The sequence below is a fragment of the Ursus arctos genome, unplaced genomic scaffold (genome assembly GCF_023065955.2).
Source record: "Ursus arctos isolate Adak ecotype North America unplaced genomic scaffold, UrsArc2.0 scaffold_13, whole genome shotgun sequence".
Taxonomy (NCBI): domain Eukaryota; kingdom Metazoa; phylum Chordata; class Mammalia; order Carnivora; family Ursidae; genus Ursus; species Ursus arctos.
Window position 1 is genome coordinate 1,479,810 of NW_026622797.1, and position 17,484 is coordinate 1,497,293.

General features: G+C 51.8%; 1 protein-coding gene across 3 annotated transcripts in view; it reads right to left on the reverse strand.

Annotated features, from left to right (window-relative positions):
• The window catches only part of SMOC2 (SPARC related modular calcium binding 2), a 155,336-nt gene that overhangs the window by 21,726 nt on the left and 116,126 nt on the right, over positions 1–17,484 (reverse strand). For all 3 annotated transcript variants that reach the window (XM_026488007.3, XM_026488006.3, XM_026488005.4), the window contains exon 9: positions 15,866–15,948. In XM_026488007.3, coding sequence (XP_026343792.1) covers positions 15,866–15,948 — 83 coding nt within the window. The remainder of the gene's footprint in view (positions 1–15,865; positions 15,949–17,484) is intronic.

The window sequence follows — 17,484 nt, forward strand, 5'->3', positions numbered from 1 at the left end:
CCCAGCAGGGATGCCACGCAGGACAGCGCTGCCGGAGAGCCTGGTAAGAGAGCTCAGCGGGTATTTACCAAGGGCAGACCGCGCCAGTCAGCGTGATCCCACCGCGTACCCGGCTTGACGGTGAACCTTCTGGAAACCTGACTAAATGAACAAGCCCAGTGAGGAAGTGAGGACTTACGAAAAGGAATATGGTTCAAGGATAATTTATATTGGATCCACACCATGAGTTTCACATTTTCAGACTTAACACTGTTTCTCTAAATTACGCACTCAACTCATTTCTTAATACTGAGCGCACGTGTTTACCATCTCCCTACAGATTTTCCACAGGCTGGCCCCACAGGCTCTTCTCAACAGATGGTCACAGACTGTTGCCGACATGGGCGAACTGAAATCCAGGTTCATTTTGGAATGAAACGCTTTCACTCCATGCTTCAGTGTTTGTTTCTATTTGTTCGGGGTATATTGATTTAAGGCAGCGGTATGTGCTACAATCCAATATTTTTATTTGGGAGGTAGCCACAGAATGGCTTACTGTTCTCCCCGGAGGGTAGCTGGATTTTATTGTTCTGTTTCCAAGAACTTTTGTAGGCACTTTGTTTCCCCAATATAACGGTGCCAGAGGTTGAACGGGCCACGCGCACGCTCGCCTCATGGCCGCACGAGACGTCCCCCCGGGGGGCGGCCCGTCACGCCACACCTGCATGCATGGTGGCGCCTACTGGATGCCCCCGCTGCCCTCCCCTCGGACGAGGGCCACAGCCCCCGAGCCAGAGCCCCCCGTGAACCCGCGCAGTGACAGGGCCGTCCACCAGCTCGGCGGGACTCCCTCGTAACCTAACTCGTCGCTTAGACTCCATCACATCGGGCGACGACCGGCATCAGCCAACCCTGTAATTTGCAGCGAGAAACACGTTTCCCTCCTCACACTCCGTCCCCAGACTGTACTACAACCAGCCACGCCGGGGAAACTGTCTGTCTCATGACTTCCCTGCAGCCTCAGTGCCTACCCTTTACACCTTTACTCTTGAAAAATGTAGTAAAGTCGGCAGAGGAAGGCTGTAGCTTTTGACGGGACCATGCAGAGGAAAGGTCGTCTGGAATGTAGGTGTTCAGCTGTGCAGGTGTTTCCTGCTGACCCCAGGGACGCAGGTTCAGCTTGTCAGAGTACATGCAACGTGTCACAGTACAAGTCAATTTAAAAGGAAGGGAAAACTCCGGGTAAGGAAGGCTGGTGGAAACTCGAGTCAGGTTAACATGCAGAAGGCACATGTGGTGTGGATGGAGCCACGCACCGGAGTCCAGAGCCGACACGAGAGGGAAGGTCCCCCAGAAGGAAACGCAGCATGAGTCAGACGCTAGGGAGAGAAAATGCCACTTGCTGATACGGAAGCAAGAGAGAAATCTTTCCTGTGGCGAACGTACGAGCCGCGTAGTGAGGCTGTCTGCAGACCTGCCGACGTCCTGACCGACGACACGGCTTCCAAGGCTGTGTCCCCTGCAGCCGGCAGCGCGGCCCCGAATCTCAGGAATCTTACTGGGGGACACTCGGGTGGGCTGCACACCCACCCCCCTCACTGCTTGCCCAAAGTTCCTGTGCAAAAAGATCAAGAACAGTGTCTATTTCTTTCGTGCACATTTGCTAGGTTTTCTCAGATTTTGATGAATATCAAACTCCTCCAGATGTTAGGGGCCTGGGATGCATCTCTCCTCTGAAGCTGATTAAGTGAGGAACTGTTTGCTTTGAGAATCACATCAGTTAGGAGTCTAACCATAACACACTGCGTGGAAGACTGTTCTTCACTCACAGAGGTGGCGGCCAAGCTCTCACACAGCCGTCCGGGGCCCTCAGGCGCACAGAACTGGGTGATCAAGATCCCGAGTCTCTATGGCTGTATTTCCAGCCTAAAAGAGTCTGTGAGCAGGTGTAGACAAAGGTGTCCTTCAGCCACTACGAGTCCTAGTGAAGACGCGGACCCTGTGGTGCAGCTTCCTGGGGAACCGTGCACGACGCTCGTGAGACACACGTGTCGGTAACAGAACGCGGTCGGCTGCTACGTAAGTTTGCTAACTAGACACCAGTGAAGGCCCATGTTTAGTTTTCGAATGACTGACCCGTAGCCCTCTTTGTGGGCGATAATTAGAGAGTAGGGACCATTGCCCTTTATGGCCCCGAACGGTGCAGACTGTCGTAGAAAGTTGCAGCCAACAAAGATGAAACCCAAGTGGCCACAGGCACGTTCGTGCAAACGTTATGGCCAAGTCCCATTAAACGTGTCTATTCTGATTCTTTAATAGAATGTATATAAAAATGCAGCTGTGTCCCAGACGTCCCTGAACCACCTCGAGTAATCTGAGCTGCGCCTGCAGAAATCTCTCACACATGGCCAATTATTTCTGAAGAGGGAAAAGCAGAGGTTAAATAAGAATTCTGCTTTTCTGAGTCCTTTCCTCGAGCCCCGTGCGGCAGTGACCTCCACAGCCAGGGTGGACATGGCCGGCCCGGGCCCGGTCCCCGAGCACCGCCGGGAGCGAGGCAGGCCTGCACTGACCGACAGCAGCTCAGCTGGACTTCTTGTCGTGACCAGCGTGAGGAAAACCTCTCTTGAACGCGACGGGGCTTCATCTCCTGTACAGAAACCTTGTCTCTGGTCCGGCTGTTTGGATGATTTCTCCAATGACCGGCGTCACAGACTGTTGATTTTTACTGTTCTGAGCGAGGCAGCTCTTATCTTAACAAAGTCCGGGACTATGACAGCCAGAGCGATGTCTTCACTCCAGCGTCCAAGGAGGCGTGTGACAGGCCATTACACGTGTAAACACAGAGTTCACTTCCTCCGCAGGGGGCTCCTTGCCTTCTGCGGTGAGAAAACGCAGAGCTTGTCTGCATTCTCTGCGCCCACGAGCTGGCGTCCCTACCAAGGAGCTGCAGCAGGCACCGCGCCTTGCAGAGGGAGGAGGGGGCGCGGTGCGTGGTCATGTTCACCTGCCCCAGGGCCCGGGGTCACGGAGGGCTCAGCTCTCGGCCTGCCTTTGCTGTGTATACACCCTCGACACTCAAAGGGAAAGGAAGCTTCCCAGGAGGGGGCACGCGAAACCAAGTGGCAGAGTAAGGCCAGGTCACTGCTCCCTACGTCTGAGCCTGCAGTATTTATTTCTAATAGGTAAAGAAAAAAGAGCAGGAAAAATACACCACAAAACCAGATGCTGTGATGAAAGGAAACTAGAAGCCCAATAACACAGACGAGAGCAGGACTTTAGTTCAAGAGGCATCCCACACAGTCTGTGTGACCTCGTGCAAGTCACCTAACCTCTCTGGATCTCAAGGTCCTCACCTCAGAGCAGTGCCTGGACTGGCGGCTGTCCGTGCCAAGGCCCATGCTAGCATCCCGTAATCTCTGCTGGGTGGAACCCGAGTGTGCATCAGGGAAGGTGGATCTCCTGGCCTATCAGCCTCCAAGATCATCCTTCCGAAAGTGTGCTCGTCATAAGCCCGAGCCAGACCACGATCCCAGCTCACCCAAGGATGATGACCATTCTCGGTGGCCTGGAAGTCCCAGGTATCTTGCTATCTCTAACAGCAAACCCTACACGGGAACCCCAGGGAAGAAAAGTGGGAGGACATGAAGGAAGGTTCAAATCATTTGTATTGATTTTGATAAATTGATCCTCATTCACATTGGACATTGATGGTACTTATAGTGGTGATGGTGCTGGTGATGGTGGGGGTGGTGCTGGTGATGATGGTGGTGATGGTGGTGATGACAGTGCGGGTGGTGACGGGGATGATGCTGGTGACAGTGACGATGACGATGGTGGTGACGATGGTGGTGATGTCAGTGTGTGTGTTCCATGGTGTGGGATGACTTTTTTATAGTTTTATTTTGGTTCCTTCTAGAATAAATCACAGAAGGCATTCAATACAGCTGACCTTATTGTAAGTGCCATACAATAGAGAATTTCGTTCCGGGAAGATCCATGCGAACACGTGTGCGTGTGTAGCTCTGACTGGCGTCCACATGAGCCCCGGTCGGTAGCTCACTACGCCGCTGTGGTGAGGTCTCCGTTACACAGACCCAGGATAGCTAACGTCACCGTATCATCTACGAAGCACAGGTAAAGTGGCCTTTCCTCATGGGCCGCTGTGAGGATTGAGTGAATTAATACACATAAAGCTTCTGCACTGGTGCCCTCTGAGTTCTCGATCAATATTCTGGAGCAGGAACGCTGTTCGGTTCTTGGCACTATTGCTGTTTTGTCCTGGGCACCTCTGACTCACCACCCACAACCCTGTCAGTGATTTTTTTAATAAAAAATTAATCACACAAACTCGTCCAGGATGTAGCCCAAATTCCTTAGTAGGACCTGACTTGAGTCCCGCCAGACCTGCAGTCTGTTTCTCCTTCTAGAGCGGCACACGCTGACCTGGGTCTGCTTCACAAGTCCAGCTCCTCTGGCTCCACAGACGTAAGGAATTCTGTAGGAATGCCCCAGATGGAAGAGCCGGCCGATCATGAAAGGGCTCATTTAATCCATATTCATTTATGTAAAAATTGAGCTAAGTCACCGTCCAGATACATACACTATGAAAATTAAAACCTTGTCTGTAGAGAAGGGCTTCCACAAAGATTACTCTTTCCAGTGTTTACTAAGGCTGGCTGCCAGGACACTCGCTCTTGCTCAGAACCTGAGCGGTTCTGCTTTCTGGAGTTGTCCTGTGCTTGGAGGGGAGGGAAGCGCTCTCATGAGTCCCAGAATAATGGCCCTCCACATCCTGACTTCCCTTTTTATGGACCACGTGTCCCAAGTGCCAAAGCATTCTATAAAAGCATTCTGTATGTCAGCTGCTCCTTCAAGAAGGAGACTCTGTGTAGATGTGCTGATGTCAGAAACAACACCATAAAGCAGAAAGGACTTAGAGTTAATGGTGGGAACACAAGGTCTGCAGTCACAACTCTAATCTTGGTCAGCACCCTCGACACAGGGCAACTGCCTCACTTCTATTGAGTTGAGGGGAAGTGGTGAGTCAGGAGTCACACAGAAGTAGACTGTAGGGCTGGCGCCTTCTGGGAACACAGCAGGTGCCAGAAGGGTTGGTTCACAACACAATAAAAAGTGATGTCAACAAAAGACGTGCCGTGACTAGAAAAAGAGCGGAGGGTCACGAGGAGTGGGGACAGGCACAGGGCTCTACTTGCCTGACACCTATTTTATTGCTCTCTTTGCTTCAAAAATAATTTCTCCATTAGAGAAATTACAAAGTAGAGATCGCTATTCCCTTGCATTTGAATGAACAAATGTGCCCCGTATACATGACAAGTGGTTATCATCTCACAGTGTGAAGCATTAAATAAAATACTGACTCAACTGGACCTCCAAGGGCCCAACGAACGGTGCTACAACAGTGGTATTTCACGGCAGACGGTGCACGTTTCTCTGGAGATTAAAAAAGAAAATTAGAAATCTAGGATTTCCTGAACTTAAGGAATCTCTGATAACAGGGCATTATACTCTCCAAACAAGTTACTTAATTTAATAAGCAAAAGTGCAGAGAAAAGACAGGATGAGAACCCAAAGCTCTAAAACTAGTCTGCTGGAAATCACCCTTGAAAAATTCATCTCAGGCATTTCTGAAAGTTCCCTACCGACCAAGGGACAGTCCATTTATCCCTTTCTGTCAGAGGGAGAAACCACTGATTTTTCTGAAAAACTGTTCTTGATTTGACAAGTCAGGAGACAGCTAAGAATAAAATTAAATCATTGTGTCAGGGAAAGTATTCTAGAAGTTTCCATGGCCTGCTGTTTTTCATTAAAAACCAGGTTTTGAAAGTTTCCTACCATCGCTGGTCATTTGGGAGTGTCCAAGTAGCCTGACACAGAGCTTATGTATTTGAGCGCTGTGGTCTCGGTTTGTCCACTGAAATTCTTAAAGAATTAAGTTATCAGGAAGAATGTAACTCAATTTCTACCGTCAGCCATGCCATTTTCATTAGCTGGGCCTGCATTCTAAAAGTAATCACCCTGTGCTCTGGCCAATCTCCAGCTTTGACTGGATTTTGCCTGTGCCCATTCCCTCCGGGATTTCTGGGAGAGAAGCGATTTTTCACTCTGACCCCCCAGCCCTGCCCCGTGTCGGCGGACGACGCTCCCCGGAGAGTCCTGACTCCGGCAGCACTACCTGGGGTGAGGGCAATGTGTTCCCGACCTTGGCACAAAACCTGGAACAGGGCTTTTAAGAATGACTCCATGACATTTTCAGGCATGAAAGGGAAATTGTATCATGTGCCAGTCTCTGTATTTCCTTAATTTTCCTAAGTGCTTATGATGTTGCTGTCCTGTTTGGGCGCATCCGTCTCAGGAGCGTAACACTGCAGTCTCGGCTCCCAGAGCACAGACACTGGCTCTGAAGTGTCTCTGCGTCCCCAGCCTCCAGCCATCTGCACAGCAGGACCGCCACCCAGAAACGTGCTCACAAAGCCAGCAAAGAAAAGAAATATTCCGTTATAACAAGAATATCAAACAGAGAAGGCCCAGCACCGTTTCGGGGCTCTGATGGGTTCTGGGTTTAAAAACAGGAGAACCAGGAGACTAAGGGAGAGCAGCAAGGAGGACTCGGTGAGGGGCTGGGAGGGAGACAGCTGAGTGGAAGTCGCCCGCACGGCCCCTGGTGAGGAGCGGCGAGCTGGAGCACACAGCGGCCCTTGACTCCGGGCCTGCACGCCTGGCGCCCCGGGGCCCGGCCTCCCCAAGCCTGCCGGCCGTCTGGGGAGCACGACGGGCGGAGGAATGACCAGGGTGCGCTCAGGAAGGCAGCGTGGGGACCAGTGCTGATGGCTGGCCGTTCCCGCGAGAAGACGGAAGACACAGAGCAGGGCAGAGCAGAGAGCGGCTCTGATACAAGGGATTCTCCAACTGCAGCCGACGCCAGGTTACACCACGGACGGGTTACGGGGGGAGCCTGGGGCAGATGCGGGCGCTGAGACCCCGCTCGGGGTGTCGGGCCTGTGCCGGGCAGCACAGCAAACACTGCAATGACTCTGGTCACGGCAGAGGCTCGATACACTCAGACGAGCTGTGAGGGACGCCTGCGTTAATAAAAGTGAGTCGTAGGCCAGTTACAAGCGAATCTGTTATTCTCGAGTGCACCCCATCTTGGAAGGTGTTTAAAGTGGTTATTTGGGACAAACTGCTCATCATAGAAGAGCAGTTGTTTCACAACCAATTTAACTTACTTAATGGTGTTTGAGAACAGTCTGTCCTCCTCAGTCACTCCAGCGTCTCTGAGATGCTTACACTCTTAGTCAGTCCGGCAGGTGCTTTCTGTGATGAATGCGCCTCTACCCTTATTCCTCGCTCTTCTGCAGAACCGTGACTTCCAAAGGAGCAGAGGCAAACCACCAGGATTCTGCGCACTGACATCATTGACAGCACTCCCCTACCATCTTAGAGAGTATTTTAAATTAGATGAAAGCCCAGGTTTCTTCTGGAAGAACCGTGGGAGCGTGGTGCCAAGCCGCGGGCGTCTGCGGGAGCTGGCGTGCCCTGCGCGTTCCCGTGGCGGCGTGAGCTGTCCGCCAGCGCTCGGGGCTCTGCCGTGGAGGCAAATGCCTGGACGTTTTGAAATGAAGATACTTCATGCTATTACACTGGGGAACGAGAAGTCAGCCTGGACACTGAATTTTAGAAATTAAAAACTTAAAAAAAAAAAAGCGAACCCATCTTTTTAACCACCAGTCAGTATGATTGTATTTCAGGAACCCTAGGTCGCCAGTGCCGGTTTAGCCGCGGCTCGAGTGAGTCTTCAGTGATCCTAACGTGGTTGTGGCCACGTGCCAGCCTGGGTGCCTCAGGTGAGAGCCCCCCCGTCTGCTGGAGTGGAGCACGGGGTATTCCTAATCCTTCGGACCGGCTGGCGGACTACCCTTCACTGCGTCCCGGTCTTCTCTCACCCTCTGCGTGGTCTTCCTAAGCCGCTGGGGTTGCCGCCGGTGCCACTCTTACTCCCGACTCTGGCTCCCCGTGACCTGACGCAGGATGAAGTGTGTTAGCACAGGTCACACCCAGCTCTCTTGCAGGGCCCGGCGCAAACCTGAAAACATGGGGCCTCATATTCAGAAATCATGAGGGAGCTCGAGTTGGTGGCAGCGGACGGTTAAACCAGGCGCAGACGGGGAAACTGCCCAGGCCGCTCCCAGGAAGCCGGCTCTGCTGTTCATGAAATAGCCCCATAAATATCTACGTCCCAACCAAGGGGGCTGGGAAACCTGTCCATCTTCTTGGACAGGAAATAAGTGAGTGGATTGCCTGCACACAGATGTCAGATGATTTGCTCAGCAGGTGAGCACCAGCCCCTTGTGATGCAGTGGAGGGCAGCCCCTCGCGACGTCACCCGTCTCTTGTCCACTTCGAGACTCACGTGCCTCTTTCTGGAGCACAAGATTTGGTAAGATGGAAATACAGGGCTCTTGGCAGGGAGAAGAGGGAAGGTGTGGGGTTGGCCGCGATGGGCCTCGCCTCCACGACACGCATGCAGCTTTGGCTTCTTCTGGTAGCAAGGGGCCCCTGTCCCCGCAGCGGCACGTGGCAGGTCCATGTCTTCCTCGCCTCACAGCTGCTGGGGTGGCCCAGGGATCAGAAACCCGCTGGGGGGCCACTTGGAGACCTGGCCAGGGAAGGAAGCTGAGCGCGGCGGGTGAGATGCGAGAGGATATGCCGCTAAGAACAAGGGGACGCATCTACGAAGCTGTGAGGCTCAGGACAAGAGTGAACGTGGCTTCTAATCCATGGGTCGTGAAAGCCCATCTGAAAGGATAGGAATGACATGGTCTCTCCACCCTCCTGCGTTCTGTAAACTCCATTTTTATGCCCAGATTTTCATGAGCTGGACCTTGGTGTCCAGGAAGACCCTCTTCGTCCTCCGTGGCTCAGCCAAGGAATAGCCTTAATGCTCACTCTTTCTCACGTGGCTGTCAAAGTGTTAATAAATGGAAAAAGTGCCCAACACCTCCTTGTAAGTAAGTTAAAATTTCCAGCCGACCTTTATGAGTCTTTCGTCTGCGTGTGAAAACCGAAAAAAAAGCCTTTGCTTCTTTAACGTGTCTTTATTTGTTCTTATTTTATTGTGAATGAGTAATTCCCGCAATTTTCCACCAAGCCTCCTCCAGTTTCTCCTCATCCTCTTAAAAATGGAGAAAAAATATCAACTGAATTAAATAAATATCCTAATAAAAATCTCACTAAGAATTCTGCCAAGTGTGGCACAATTAGGACCGTTTAGTTCTTGCCTGGCACACGCCTCCTGCCACGTCCAGCATCCTATCCGTTTTCCTCGTCAGAAAAGTCCAAGCATCCCGCTTTTCACAAGTCTGCAACGCGCCCCCTCACTTTCAGGAAAGACGCACATTAGAAGCCATTTTCACTAACCGAAGGCGATCTGCAGACGGTGAGGTGAGAAAAAGGAGACACGTACCGGCAGTGCCCGGCGATGGTGGACAACGGACTTGCTAGCTGGCACGGAGGCCACGTTCAATGAGCACGAGCTCGTGCCCCAGGGGCCACAGCAGCATCTCGGTCTCCAGCCCCCAGAGCGCCGGGCCGGGTCTGTGCACATCGGGCTTTATCTCCACGTATTTTGTGTATCTGTTAGCAATATGTGTCTCCGGGTATCAATCAGAAAAGCCTAAGACAGGTGAGTTATTGGGGTCTGGGAACGCTCAAAAATTCTTCCACATAAATTAATAGTAACGGCTTCTTCACACCATTTGGACTTACAGACGATTTCTGGTGGGCAGAGCTGAACTAAATAGAAGTCTCATTGAGGACATGTCCTTGTGACCTTCAGGGCCTCAGGTAATTCCCTGAACACACCTGTGAGACGGAAGCAGCCTCTCAAGGTGTCCCCGCAGATGCGAGGGTCTGGCGGTCACATCTTCTCAACCACTGCCCCCCCCCCCCCCCGCCCCGTCCTGGGATTCCTGCCTCACCAAGTCCTTTAGGAATGAAAATACATGTGTGATTTTAACTGAGTTTTCACTCATAGCATCCTCTCCTAAACCTGGATTTAAGGGCCCATTTCTTCATCATACACCCTACAAAATGCAATTTGCTTTTAAAGGTTTAGTAATCCTATTCACCTACAGATTTAATTTCATATTGAATTATCAAGCTCACTGGTCAAAAAAACAAAATAAAGTAGCTCGAGTCTCTCTCCCAAGCACTGGGACTCATCCCCTGCCACACCCAGAAATCCAAACCCAAACTTCACACCTGAGTTGACAAGCATGAATGGTTTACTGTGATGCCATCAGACAGCTCTTTACAGCAAAACAAAGTCCCATCTCACACACAGCGCACGCTGCTCCATCCTGGCCCGGCCTCTTAACAGGCAGGTGGCAGGAAGCCTCTCTGAGCGGCCACTGAGCGTGGACAGTGCTGGGCAGACAAGCCCCCATGGACAAGAGCACACGTGGCGATCCCGAGCTCACCACATCTGCAGGGGTAGAGGGCTGCCCGTCTAAAATGAAAGAACTTGTTTCAGCTAAAATTGGGAGATGCTTGTCTGTGAATTTGGTATTGGATCCGACCCAAAAATCATGAAGTCGATGTTTTTAATGGGTGAAATATTGACGTCTCATATTATCTTTGAAAGAGCCTTGAAGGCTGTGGGGTCCACTGTGGAAGAAAGGTAAACAGTGGTTTTCTGGGGTCCCGCAGTCCCTGCTCAGGAGCTAGGCTCAGGGTCCAGTCGCCTTTTGTTCAATGGAGTACAGCACCCTGGCGTTGCATTTGCTTCAGGCGTGGGATACCGTGAACCCACAGCTCTGCACGGCACTCGGGGCTCAGCACGCAGTGTGGCCACCATCTGCCAGTAAACACCAGCGCAGAATTACTGACCGTGCTCCCTATGCGGACGCCTCATCCCTGTGACTTCTTTATTTTGTGTTGGAAGCTTGTGCGTCTTAATCCCTTTATCTGCTTCACCCGTCCCCACTCACCTCTGCTCTGGTGACCAGATCGTTCTCTGTATTTAAGTCTGGTTTTTTGTTTGTCTCTTCTTTGTTTCTTAAATCACACATATGAGTAAAATCATATGGTATTTGTCGTTCTCTGTCTGCCTTATTTCACTTAACATCATAAATATATAAAGAACTTACACAACTCAACACCAGAAAAACAAATAATCTGATTAAAACTGGGCAAAGGACCTGAACAGACATTTTTCCAAAGAAGAGCTACAGATGGCCAACAGACACGGGAAGATGGTCAAGAGTTGGCCAGGATGCAGAGAAAGGGGAGCCTTCCTGCACTCTTGGTGGGAATGCAAACTGGTGCAGCCAGTCTGGAGAACAGTGGGGAGGGTCCTCCCAAAGTTAAACATAGAACCACCCTATGGCCCACCAATTGCACTACTGCGTATTTACCCAAACAAAACGAAAACACTGAAACACTAATTTGAAAGGATACATGCACCCCTATGTTTACTGCATTATCTACAATAGCCAAGACGTGGATGCAGCCCGCGTGCCCACCCACAGAAGACTGGGTGAGGAAGAGGTGCACGCATGTACACACACACACGTGCAGACACATATATACACATGCACTCACACACGCACACACACATGCACACACACCCACACACGTGCACACACACACACACATGCAGTCACATGCACACACACAGTCACATGCAGTCACACACGCACACACACATACACGCACATGCACACACACGCTCACGCACACACATGCACACACACGCACTCACGCGCACACACACACACACATATACACACAGTGGAACATTACTCAGCCATAAAAAGGATGCTCTCTTGCCATTTGCATACAGATAGACTTAGAGAGTCTAATTACCTTTTGAAAAATATCTTAAGCTATGCTCAGGGCAACATAAGGATCATTTTATGCTACCTCAGAAAATCATAATTAACTTTGAAAAAAATTAAAATAGTGCTAAAACATTACTTAAAAAATGCATGGGCGCTTTAAGGGTTTCTAACTGAATCAAAGATTCCTTGACACCCGCAATCACTGGGGGCCTCAGGAGAGGAGATTTTTGTGTCTGTAGACCTGAAAAGACGCTGTGCTGCGTCTGGCCGCCTCTCGGGGTCTCTGCGGGGGAGGGGCCCCCGTCGCTGGCAGGTGCCGCATCTTGTCCCTGCAGTCGGTGTGTGTGTGATGTCTGGGGGCCGTAGGGGCTCGGGGTGGGTCTGTCAGTCTCGTCACGGTGCCACAGGTGCCACCCAGACAGAGGAGAAGAAGACGTGCCTTCCTCCTTTCACCTGGCGGCACGCCCGTGGAGGCCCAGCAGGAGTGACAGGCTCTGATCCATCAGGCCATCCTCCCCCACGTTGGACCCCCAGGTAGCAGAGACTCACACTGCCCACCCTTCCAATGAGCAAAACCACCCGCTGAGTGTAAGCCAGGCTATCACTCAGGACAGAACAGCCCAAGGCTTCGAGGAGGACAAGAAACGGCCGAGTGTCCTTCACTGACAAACTGTCTCCCGCGTGCCAGCACCTCCTGTGTGCTCCATGCGGCTCCAGCTGGAGGGGCCCCAATGGCTCCGCCCCACCTCTCGGAGGCCACGAGGGCGTAGACACCTGCACATGTACCTCGGATGCCACGGGGACATGTAACGGTAGGCCAGGCCCGCAGACGGGAGCCCAGGACAGCCTCTCTAAGAAGCTACGTCCTGGGGGGCACACGGGGCTGGCGGGTCGGTGAAGAAGCAGCCCCGGGCTCGGAGAGCCCTGCATCTGGGGCACAGTGGCAGAGGGCACGGGTGAGGGCCACGGGAGGCCCGGCGGAGGGAGGGCGCAGGCAGCTGGGGTGCGTGGGCTGGATGTAGGAAGGGATGTGAGGGGAAGATGCTGGACAGAATGAAACAACGCACATCTGTGGACAGGAAGGGATGATTTAATGCCTTTGCCGGGGCGGCTGGGGGGCTCAGTCGGTGAAGTGTCTGCCTTCGGCTCGGGTCGTGATCCCAGGGTCCTGGGATGGAGCCCCGCATCAGGCTCCCTGCTCAGCGGGGAGCCTGCTTCTCCCACCTCCTCCCCTCCCCCTGCTTGTGCTCTCTCTCTGTCAAATAAATACAAATTAAACCTTTAAAATTTCTACCATACTAGGTTTTTCTGTCAGGATGCAATGACAGGTCCCATAAGGAAACTTACGGAATAAAAGACCCCAAATAATGACCCAGGTCTCAACAGGGGACCGATTAGGCTGGATTAGGGACTGATTAGGCCGACCTCCCTGGATAGTGAGATGCTGTCAGCGGCTGAGAGCTGCGGAAGGTCCTAACTGCTCCAGGGATGGCAGGAATAAGCATCTGACAGTCAACAAGCCCTTGAAACAAGTGTGAGAGTTATCAGCGTGGCTCGGAAAATAAAGGCCCTCGCTGGCTGGGACTTAACCCCTGGAAATGAACACTGTATCTTTTAAGAAGAAAACGCATCAGCCTGAATGTGGCTCGAGTGTGCGCCCACAGGGCTGCCACCGTGCTGTTTTGGAAGTAGCTTCCTCCTCTCCACCAAGAACAGGCTCTATCTTGGAGTCAGTTCAAGACCTACTTGTTCTTTCCCTAATAAGGATAATTATCTCCGAAAAATCAAAATGACGAAGTGGTCCCGAGCAGTACCGAGCTGACCATTACACGGTTTGCATAAAGTGGCTTGTGTGCCTGGAGTCTCTGGTTTTTAGTTAAGGTGCAGGCGAGGAGGGGCTTCTCTGCCGGGACAGCCTAGTAGTCATGCTCCCGGGTGTGCCGAGGGAGTGGGATCTCCAGCTCCGGGGACGCCTCCTCCCCACCTGCTCCTGGACTCCCTGGACCACACTTGCGACCGCAGAACAGCCAACGAGATGCCCCTTGTGCTTCTCAGGGGGACAAGCAGCTGCTCCCACAGCCAAACAACCACTCCCGTCTTTAGATCAAGAGCCTGGCCTGGTATTCAATACACTGGATCCGCCGTGCAAAAAGCTTCGTAACAAGCGCGGCCCCGCTAGGACAAAACAGGGAACTGTCCTGTCACAGCACCTTTTACTAACGGGTATCATACCGTATGTGCGAAAACCACACACAGCTCGACCCAGAAGTAATGCAGTTCTGTATCATCAGAAAACGTTAAGAGTCTTGGACCCTTAGAGCCAAGGAACAGATCGACATTCGTGCGACATGATGAAGACCAGCTAAAAACATCCACTGAGGGCTCTCCGTGCACCAAGCACCCGCCAGATTCATTATCCCTGTGAAGGAAAGTCTTGTCCACCACTGGTAAAGCCTGGCTTCTAAAAGCAAGAGGTTACACCAGATGACGGAGGGCGAGAACTCCTCTGGTCCAAGAACATCAGGGAGCACGCAATTCAGCTGCTCACTGAGTTCCTTTTAAGGGTAAGACATCTTGTATACAAAAGGTGCTTAACTAGGAATGCGCATGGGTGCTTGGGTTGCTCCCTTATGATCTGTCTCCCTCTCTCCCGTCCCAAGATGCAAGAAGGAGCCCGGGCCGCGAGACGCACAGTGCGCTGACCACACAGAGAGCTTCACGGTGTGACAAAAACCACGTCTCCCACAGGCTTCTTGAACCTGCGTCTAAAGGAAGTCAGTGGGGAGACCCATAGCTGGGAGACGCCCCGCACGCGAACATCTCAGAAGCAGCAAAGGGTGCCAGGTAGAGCGGTCTTCAGGTAGGAAAGCTGCCTTAGTCCTGCCCTTGCTCTGCCTCTGTCTTGGCTACTTTCACTCCCAGTGTTGCTGAACGGACCGGGACACGTCTGGGTGATATCCTAGTCCTTCCTATCTTCGTTCATAAACGGGAAAACATCTTTACTCAGAAATTAAAACCCTCTTTATTGATACTAATGCAAATAAAGCAAGAACCTCACTTTTCTAAGCGGAATTTATCCGGACTTGGTATGAGCCCAAGATCCAACACGTGCCCTGAGCTAATGAGAGAACGGTTTTCACAGTCTCTCAGGCATTGGCGAAACACATGCAATCTGGAGATATTTAAAAGAAAAAAGAAAGAAAACCAAAATGAAATAAAATAGCGAGTAGCTTTGAAGCATCTTACTGATGCCATCAAATTCACCCCATGATGTCAGAGCTCTGTCTCTAAACTCCTTGGTCTCACGAGATGAGCCAAACTGCGGGACCCTTGCCTGCCTGGCCGGCCAGGCCACCACGCTCAACGCCGACACTTTTAATCCCACGTAAATTCCTGGAGGGACGCGGGGTCCACCAAAGGCTTTAGGTTGAACTCTTGAAGTCATTATTTTGGTGTGTCATAAACACTTACGTGCTTTTTGATGAAAGACAACATCCGTACACCATTTTCTGTGAATGTATTTTTAATTAATTACAAGATTAAACTCACTGCCTCTATTTAATTTGAAATACTTCTTTGTAATTAAACTCACTTGATACCAAGACTGAGCTCATGTTTTATTAAAACCTAAACTTCAGCTCCTTGAACTGTTGATTCAATTCAAAAGGAATGCCAGAAAAGGACATCTGAATAACTGCTCTCTTTTAGGGAAAAGAATTAAAGGATCCTTTTGGTTTAGAAGTTCTGATTTTAGGGGACCTTGTTTGCTTCTCTGGAAGGCTGGGTCTTAGACCTGGCACTTGAGCATTGCTGGCCACAGGTGAAGCCGACCTGCGCAGGTCCTGTGTGTGCTCCCCGGGGCCCCCGCACGTCTGAGGACCTCAGGCCCTTGGGGAGGAGGGTCTCTGGTCGACTGCTCTGAGGCCGCCAGCCTTGCCCACTGGGAACAGAGCTGGAGAAACTCCTTCTCATTCTAAGCCTAAAGAACGCACAGAATGGTGGTAGATGTCCCTACTCACCTTGGAGCTGACGGCCCTTGTACAAATCCCTTGTTCTGGTTGGGTGAGCCCTGGCTGTGTTATCACACTTCGGCTGTTCGTACCTAAGAGGAATGGAAGAAAGGGAAATGCATTTGACACTTGGAAGAGGAGGCTTTCTTCCGTTTCTCAGGTGCTCATGCGAGCCACCTGCCCTCAGCCCACAGCACATCTGTGCATCGACTTCTGACTTACGACCCCTTACGACCTTTGTGACAATTGCTATAACAAGATTATTTTTCACAGTCAATGGGGAAGGGCACATTGCAGAAGGCTCTGCCTCTCCATCCAGTTTCAGAGAGAGACACACACACACAGAGCGGAGGAGTATGCTACGTGGCGCCCCGCATTGAGTGAACAGAAACTGTGGAGAAGTCCTGACAGGTGGGTCCTGACATGGGAGCAGGAGGCGTGGGTGCTGCTGACGCCCCCGTCATGACAGTGGGCACCGTGGTGATTCTGGAGCTGACGGGACCCAGGGCCTCGTCCCTGACGGGCTTCCCAAGCCGGCCCAGGTCCCCACCGGGTGCTCTTGGACAGCTCTTCAAAACGCCTGTGGTCTGGGCACTGGGTACCACAGACAGGGGAGACCCGGGTCATGTGGAGAACCCCCCCACCCAGTGGGGACACTGACAGAGAGAACCCGCCGCCCCCGGCACCTCATGTAGTTGATGGGTGGACAGTGTGAGCCAGTGGGGAGGGGTGCAGGTGGAATGTTCTGGACCGAAGGCCTGCTGATTTCCAGGAAGAGAACCAGGTTCCTTGGCTCCTCACCACACATTCTGCCCCATCTTCCTTTCTCATGCCCCAAGAAAGGGCTGGGAGCTCACAATTACTTCATAGGTGTCATTTCAGACTCCTATCGTTCCTTACTTTTTGTTTCCCCATCACAGGAAATAAAAGAGAATGAAATGTCTCCCCGAGGGACACACTTGAAGTGTCCTTCCCCGGTGGCCAGTCCTGCAGTGGCTAGTCCTGGCAGGGCTGGCCGGGGGCGAGCCAGGGACGCACATGCCCCTCCTGGCCCTCACACCCAGAGTTGCCCCTTCGATGACAGAGAACTTAACACCCACTCCCTAAATGTAATACAGCTTTTTGAAACATTGTTTTTGAAACTTAAGAGTCCCTGACACAGTCCAGCAACTACTTAAGCTATCGTATTTTAACCAAAAGCCACGAACTCATATTCTTTTGAAATGCAACAGGGTTTAGTACAGACGGCGGAGGAACCACAGTCATGAGAATGTGAGCAAGGGGTGAGGGGACCACGCCTCAACCAGGGTGACTCCTGTCCCACCTGGAACTGTAGCAGGGAGACGGATAAGCACCAAGCATTTGCCAAGAGAAGAGGAGTAAAAGCAGCCAGCTCGCGGAGGGGTCGCTCCTATTTTCACAGACACATGCTAGATGTGGTCAGTGTCTGTGCGGTTGGAACAGGTTGGAATTGGTACCTATGTTAGAAGTGGCATCTTTCACAGTTGATGGCCCGTGACGTGTGAGCTGTAAAAAGACAAGTAGGTGTCCCAGCTCCTGATGGATGAGGTGGAAACACAAGTATCCGGCCATTCTTGGGGATGCCCTGTTTGCAGGACTATCAGCGG